At 35.2% G+C, this 7,449-nt stretch overlaps 2 protein-coding genes across 2 annotated transcripts; both read left to right on the top strand.

Moving 5' to 3' along the window:
* Positions 1–234: 234 nt before the first annotated feature.
* On the top strand, positions 235–5,012 carry LOC103441743 (uncharacterized). The gene is made up of 6 exons (XM_008380440.4): positions 235–589; positions 689–746; positions 1,210–1,345; positions 2,858–2,995; positions 3,095–3,216; positions 4,706–5,012. The coding sequence occupies exons 2-6, from the start codon at positions 703–705 to the stop codon at positions 4,863–4,865; spliced, it is 600 nt and encodes a 199-aa protein (XP_008378662.2). The 5' UTR covers positions 235–589; positions 689–702; the 3' UTR covers positions 4,866–5,012.
* Positions 5,013–5,095: 83 nt separating this feature from the next.
* Positions 5,096–6,632, top strand: LOC103410932 (squamosa promoter-binding-like protein 1). The gene is made up of 5 exons (XM_070825994.1): positions 5,096–5,268; positions 5,481–5,618; positions 5,829–5,918; positions 6,021–6,065; positions 6,163–6,632. Exons 1-3 carry the CDS (start codon positions 5,096–5,098, stop codon positions 5,881–5,883), a joined length of 366 nt encoding a protein of 121 aa, XP_070682095.1. The 3' UTR covers positions 5,884–5,918; positions 6,021–6,065; positions 6,163–6,632.
* The last annotated feature ends 817 nt before the right edge of the window (positions 6,633–7,449 follow it).

Raw genomic sequence — 7,449 nt, 5'->3', positions numbered from 1 at the left:
ATAAAAAATTTATGCAATCATATGTTAAAACAATATATATTTTGAAAATCCGAGAAAACAAGAAAAATCTTGTGTATATATTTGTAGATAGTAATCGTCATGATAATGATAAAACGAGTATAATTGCACAAAGACAATTACTTTTCGTAACTGCATTGGGCTGGCTGACAGAGTTTGAATTGCTCTATGCAAGATTTTTATGTTTGAATACCTTCAGACCACAAGTTCGACACCGACTTCTTCTCAACGTCCTTATTTTAATCTCAGCAGCCCAGTAGATTAGAGAGAGAGAGAGAGAGAGAGAGAGCGAGAGAGCGAGTTAAACTTATATGCCAGAAGGCCCAAGCCCCGGTTCGACACCGACAACGTCCAGCCAGCTGAGCCTTCCCTCAAATAATCCATTGTCTATGTAGACCGCTACTCTTTCTTATTGGTGCAAAAGTCTTCATGATTTTTTTTTAAAAGGGATAAAAGGAAAACGGGCTGCCTAATTTTATTAATCAATTCTGAGTTCCTTCCTTTCGTACGATCAAAAAATTAACAATAATTGTCAAGTCTACCGAAACCCAAAAGCTCGTTTTTGCTCTAGGTAAGATTTCATCTCACAAATTGTTCTTCTTTTTTCCCCAATAATTTCATTTGATTTGTTGCCTAATTTGTTTCCTGCTGATATCTTTTTTTTTTCAAGATTTCTGAATCGATATGGCTGTTGCATCCGAAGAAGCAACCACAATATGCAATCACTGGTCTATTTTTTTTTTTTTACAGTTTCTGTCTATGAATTTCGTAATTCTGGTATTATATATAATGTTTATGCATGATTTCTGTGTTTTAATTGTAATGATTTGAGAAATATGGGATACCCCGATTAGATAAAACATGGATTATCATAATTATTAAGTGGGTTCTTGTGTTTTTAAATTTTTGGTTGTTGGTTTGAATTTTGTGAGATACCCAGTTAATGCTAATATTTTTAAAATTTGACATAAATGTGTGAATTTTCCTAGCTTGAGCTGATCATTTAGGCATATTGAGTCAATCAACTTCAAATTTGTTTAATGGTTTATTCTTTGTTTCAGTTTTATAAGATCAAACACACTCTTTAGATGTTCAATGCCTCAAATTTGTTTGCTTAATGTTTGTAAACATTCAGGTGCTTCCTTGCACTAACTGTACTCTCCTAATGGATATTTGTTTTTATGTTTCCAGTGACAGAGCTATCCCCTCGTCAAATATTGATTTGCACTCTGCTCATTGCTTCCGCAATCTAGAAAAATGTAAAGTCTGTGGTGATATGGTTCCAAAAAAATATGCCAAGGAACATTACTCGAACACCCATGCTCCGGTATGTGTGTTTCCATATTTTCTTTTTCTTCCTAGTGCAGTTCATGAAACATTAAACAAAAGGCAGTTTCTCCTGTTAGTTTAGTTTTTAAGTGAAAACCTACAGTTGCACTGCTTTTGTTTCGCCTAAATTTTTCCAACTTTTACCTGTATTCAATGAGAAAAGTTAGATTACAATATTTTAATATGTGTGTTGAGTGTTGCCATCCTCTGGTTTAAAGGATCTCATTTTCTTTTCTGTTATCTTATCAATTGTATTAGCTACTTCTTTGCTGAATACTTTTATAAAAAGTTTTCCTTAAATTTTTTTCATTTAAATTAAACCCTTCAGAAGTCACTCCACCATGGTAATGTTCAGAGACCTAAATTTTTCAAGTCCTAGGCCATTATAATAACATATGTAACCTGGTCTTTAGTTTTAATCTAAAGCTTCTAGAAGTATTTGAGGATACAGAGATGCCTTCTCTAGATGATAATTGGAGGCATATGAGAATCCATTTACGACCAACCATTATTCTTGTCTTGACAGTGACACTAAGAGTGACTTAGTTATTTGATTACAATAAGTTGATAGGCACTTGTAGAACTTTCATGCGTGTAGTCTGTACACATGAACATGGTTAGTATCTATCAAAGAATGTCTCTTCAAACTGGGATAGTTAGCAAAAGAGATTTCATTTAATCAGTTTGGGGCTTTGTTGAGTTGACTGTTATTTGTTAGATTGTAATTGTTGAAAATTGGTAGTACAATGTTGGAAAATATTTACTACTTAGTCATTATTTATCGAATGCCTTGTAGGGCAGTAAGTGTCTCAAGTAGGTTTTTAATACACTATTTCTGCTACATTATGATTAAAACATGTTTATGATCATAAAGGTAACTTCAGCATTCTGTATCAAGCTCCTTGTCAGTTTACTTAGCAATCAAACAAAAGCGCTTCATATTATTCTGGAAGCTTACAAATCAGTAATTATGCCTCTTGCATGTCCTTTAATATAGAGTGAAGGCTTTTCATCTATACTGTAGCGGTGTGGCCTGAACATGCACCTTTTTGCGCGTGCCCGGTTTTTGTCTATATGAAATGTTAAAGGCTTTTCATCTATATTGTAGCCTGAACATGCACCTTTTTTCATATAGGTTGCGAATCTAACGTCTACTTTACCCTCCAAAGTTAACTCCATACACTATTTATTTATGGAAAATCACCAGTCCACCCTCCAATGTGTATCACTTGCAAGTAACGTGACTTAAATTGATGGAAAATTGAATATAGTAGGTTCAAATCTAATATTAGGGATGTAATTGGCAGATATTTATAATTCAAGGACTGATTTTTCTGAAAAAAATAGTTTAGGGACCTAATTTTCACTCAAGTGGTAATCAGGGACTAAATTGGCAGTTCACCCTATTTTTTAACAACACATCTTATTTGTTTAGGATTATCTTAAATTGGGTAGATATACCATACCATTTAACTGTAATCTGCATCCAAATTGTCGTGTATTATTGCAGGTACCCTGTTCACTTTGTAGTGAGACAATGGAACGTGAAATATTAGCCATCCACAAAGGTGAAAACTGCCCTCAAAGAATTGTCACGTGCGAGTTCTGTGAGTTCCCATTGCCTGCAATTGATCTTGCTGAGCATCAGGTAAACGCTGAACAAAATTTTAAATTTGATGACATTGAATAATATACATCAGCACCAAATGAGTGTTACTGTTATCTCAGTGCTTCTTTGTAATTGTAGGAAGTATGCGGGAATCGAACGGAACTTTGTCATCTTTGTAACAGATACATCAGACTGCGAGAACGCTATAACCATGAAATTAGGTGTAATGGTGTCTCAGATAATACTGCGGGTCCTTCCAGGTTGGTTACTATCATTTAGCATTTTTCATATATTAAATGGTATGGTATAATTTTATAGCTGTGTGTAATTGAGTAATTTAATGAAATATCTTTGAGGAAGGCGTAAGAACAAATTCACTTGCCATCTTTTAGCCTATAATTGATAGTCAACTACCTGTGTTTCATAAGTTTAGTTATAGATTCTTGGACATCTCTTATTTCCTTCCCCCTCCCTAATTCTGTGGATGATATTGTTTTTATTAGAAACTGTACTGTGTGTATATTGACCTAATTTACGGCGAAGTGTTCTTCACAAACTACTGCAGAAGTCTTAATTGATCGTGAATGATGTAACATTGAGTGCTGTTTTATGTTTGCGTGCTTTTTTTTCTTTTCTGTACCTCTTTTGATAGTTTCATAATTGGTTTGAATTTAGTGACTTTAATTATACATCTCGGAATTTTTTTAGTGTTGTAACGTTGTACTTGTTATGTTAGGGTGATTAAAGAACTATGCTGGTCCTCTGTTTGGGTAGCAATGCTAGTATCAGTAGTAGTTACTCAATAGTAATATTACAAATTTTTATCCTTTTTGGTCACTTTCTGTTCCTAAGATTGGATTAAACTGGATAATCCACTAGATTTGATCAATGTTAAAGTAAGAATTGAAGGTCAATTTCTTAATTTTGTCCAAGTGGAAGGATGGAGTAGTCATGAAGGAAACTTTACCTTCCGATCCCCACAAAATGGTTGGATTAGAAAGGAATTAAGTTTCCTTCATGACTAATATATATTCCAACCTTCGTCATCCATGGATAAAATTTGGATGTTGGCCTCCTTTTCTTACTTCAACATATCTTGAATCTAGTGAGTTACCCAATCAAATCCTAGATACCAAAACAACGTAATTACTTATTTGGAAAGAAAAAGGGAAAGAAAAGTGTCCTCAATTGTTCCATTATTGATGCCCTAAGTGTGTAGCTAAACCTTCATCTGCTTTTTTATTCAAGTTAATTGAAAAAAACTTAATTAGGGTAAAGTTAAACAAATCTTTCTGACTGATCAGTCTTTGAAGTCAGTTTCTTTTTAATTTGGGTTCATTTGCAACTGTTTGTTATTTATTGCTGTAAAGTAACAAAAGAGAAGTCAAATTGAGTCACGATATTGTGATTTCTAGCTCTTGCTCTCAGCACAAGCTGATTTACATGTTATTTAGCATGGTGTTACAATCTGATTATGAGTGGATCAGATTCATTAGATTTCTTTGGGTCGGTGAATCTTGTGAATAACCCTGGTTTTGTAATCCTGCACCGTCAGCATTTCACCATCTTTGAACGAGCTGGGAGAGACTTTATTTTGTTTACTTCATTTGAAACTGCCTAACCTTTTAGCGCATCTATTCATTGGTTGACATTAGGAGATGGCCTAATCTTATAATTACGGTGACTGGTTAAGTGTTGTTCCTGTTGTCTTCATCTGTCGGGTATTAATCCTTGGATTTTCATCTGAAGGGATGCTAGGCCAGCTGAAAGAAGACAAGGTCCTCCAAGAAGACAGGCAAACGAGTTTTCACGGAAGCGGCTTATATTCACCGTTGCACTAACAGGCATTGCTGTTCTATTAGGGTCTCTTTTTTTCCAGAGAAAGCCAGACGAGAGTCGTGTGCATTAGCAACTGAGAAGATATGCTCATTGGGTTATGTAGATCTTTTTCAAGCTTTCAATTGATATGTATCTTAAATCTTCTGAAGTCGTACCCACTGCTGTAACCGTATTAAACTACATTGAGATTGTGATAATACACTCACTGATTCTGCCATACTGCCATATGCTTGTTTTATACTTATTAATTTCGCCATTTTGGTTGGAATAAATACGAGCTTTGTAAAGTAAACACGAGATATGCAACAATCTTCTTCCATCCCAAATGCTATTTTATTTGCTTTGGTTTTCTTTACTGATCTTAGCAATGCCAAGGATTACCACCGGCGACATAAGGTCTGTGATGTGCATTCTAAGGCAACTAAAGCACTGGTTGGAAATGTTATGCGGCTGTTCTGTCAACAGTGTAGCAGGTTGGTACCATTCTATTGTTATCTCTTGTTTGGTCGAAAAATTTCCACGATTTTGTTTATTGAAGATGAAATATAGAGTTTGGTTGTGTAAGTTTCTTGTTATGCGTTTGTTGCCCAGGGCTGTTCATCAATCTTTTTTTAGTATTGTTGAGTTCTGCAGAAGTTTTCTTTTGTTGAATTAAATGTAACAGGGGGTTAACACTCATGGACAGGTTACATGCTCTTCGAGAGCTTGATGAAGGGAAGAGAAGTTGCTGTACGGGTTTGGCTGGCCATAATAGGAGGAGAAGAAAAATGCATCCTGATAGTGCAGTTAATGGAGGGTCTTTAAATAATGAAAGCGGAAGCAGGTATCCATTGATTAGCTTGCCGAGAATACTGTCGAATAGGTGAAATTATGGACTAGTTTAATTTAAGAGGAGGCATGCTGCAAGCCTCCATTCCTTTATTATTTCAGTTTTGCACTTTTATTGAGTGATTGGTAAAGTCTTATGCATGTTTCACTAGGTGGAAGTTGAAAAATGAAATAAGGACTGTTTTGACCAATAGTTGCCTTGTAGGACCATGCAGACAGCAGCGGCTGTTTTGGGGGTGAAGCATACAGAGACGGGATAGATGTACCTCCGCAGCACGGGATAATGTTTATAATCGTATGTGTATAAAAAACGTTCTACTGGTCTCGGATATTTGTTCTTTATATGCAGCTTTGCTATGAATGTTAAGCTTAAGAGTGGAATTCTGTTTATATGCAGCTTTGCTAATTGTGAGCTTCGTTCAGTGGTAATTGTTGATAGGAGGTGAGCTTCTTGTTCGTTATATTTTGACAGCGCGCACCACACGCGTATATGTAGCGGAGCTTATTTGGAATTTTAATAATTTGTCTTCTGTGTGCAGTTTGATGGGGTCTGATTACACAAGTAACACTTGATTTTTCCGGCGCTGGTGGCTTATTTTTACACCGGAGACGGAGATTTAGTCGTCTTAAAAGGTTAGGGAAACCTGAATATCGTTGATTGTTTTACAAGTTACTTGTTTTTAGATCACACTTTGTCTTCCCGGTCAGTCACTGAGGCACACATAGAAGACGTTCTATGGTTGGGACTTACTTACGTGTTAATGTCTTAAGCGATAGCTTGAAGGGCAAGGTTCACAGCATGCCGAATGAAACTTGACAAGGTCAATACTCAAGCTTGATCTAATCATGTATTTCGTCTAGTAATTTTTCAATGGAAACCATTACGAGCTTGTTTGATAATCACTTCTGCTTTAATTTTTTTGTTTTTATTGTAAATAAAATGAAAATACAAAACATGTTTGGTAACAACTTATTATAAATAAAATCATGACCGTTGGAATTGGAAGGACATGATTGTGCCACGCCTCATAAAGCTGTTGAAGTAGCTATTATGTGTGCAGCAGACAATTGGGTAGGGATGACACTTCTAACCGTTAAACTTGATAACCGTGGATTACCGTCCGAATGGATTGAATTTGGATATGAAAATTCCGGTATGGTATGGATATGGGGAAGAATCGTGAACTTTATTCGGTTATGGTTTTGGATATGGTTATAGGGGCAACAGACAATTGGGTAGGGATGGCAATTCTAACCGTTAAACCCGATAATCGTGGATTACCGTCCGAATGGATTGGATTTGGATATGAAAATTCCGGTATGGTATGGATATGGGGAAGAATCGTGAACTTTATTCGGTTATGGTTTTGGATATGGTTCTAGAGGTTTCCAATCCATATATGTCTCTGAATCCAATCCGAATTTACTGTGTGTGTGTATATATATATATATATTTTTTTTTTTTGATATATAATATAATTTTATTCAATTTACCGAACCCTCTCTATACTAATTTATTATGCATGCATCAAACCCTATACTATCTTTATTATGCACCAAACATCATGCATGGGGCATACCAACAACCTCATCAATTCAATACTCTTATTGTTATACTCAACCAAATTAATTTATTGAATCATTTTATATATCAATTATCAAATGTTCCAAGTTTATCAGATTCATCTTTCTTCAAGCGTCTCACTATCAAGAAATTAATTCATTGAATCAATTTGTTTTGTCTTCTTTTCGTATTTGCTTTTGTCCTTTTTTTTATTGGACCAATTTATCATATTGGCTTATCATAAACAGCTTCAAATATATTG

The sequence above is a fragment of the Malus domestica genome, chromosome 08, assembly GCF_042453785.1.
Source record: "Malus domestica chromosome 08, GDT2T_hap1".
Lineage (NCBI taxonomy): Eukaryota > Viridiplantae > Streptophyta > Magnoliopsida > Rosales > Rosaceae > Malus > Malus domestica.
Note: the sequence above shows the minus strand (reverse complement) of the source record. Positions and strands in the feature narration are given on the sequence as shown.

Coding starts and splice junctions, on each gene's coding strand:
- LOC103410932 (XM_070825994.1), top strand. CDS start 5,096: ATGCAACAATCTTCTTCCATCCCAAATGCTATTTTATTTGCTTTGGTT. Junction 5,269..5,480: donor TTCTGTCAACAGTGTAGCAG/GTTGGTACCATT, acceptor ACTCATGGACAG/GTTACATGCTCTTCGAGAGC. Junction 5,619..5,828: donor AATAATGAAAGCGGAAGCAG/GTATCCATTGAT, acceptor GTTGCCTTGTAG/GACCATGCAGACAGCAGCGG.
- LOC103441743 (XM_008380440.4), top strand. CDS start 703: ATGGCTGTTGCATCCGAAGAAGCAACCACAATATGCAATCACTG. Junction 747..1,209: donor ACCACAATATGCAATCACTG/GTCTATTTTTTT, acceptor TTATGTTTCCAG/TGACAGAGCTATCCCCTCGT. Junction 3,217..4,705: donor AATACTGCGGGTCCTTCCAG/GTTGGTTACTAT, acceptor TTTCATCTGAAG/GGATGCTAGGCCAGCTGAAA.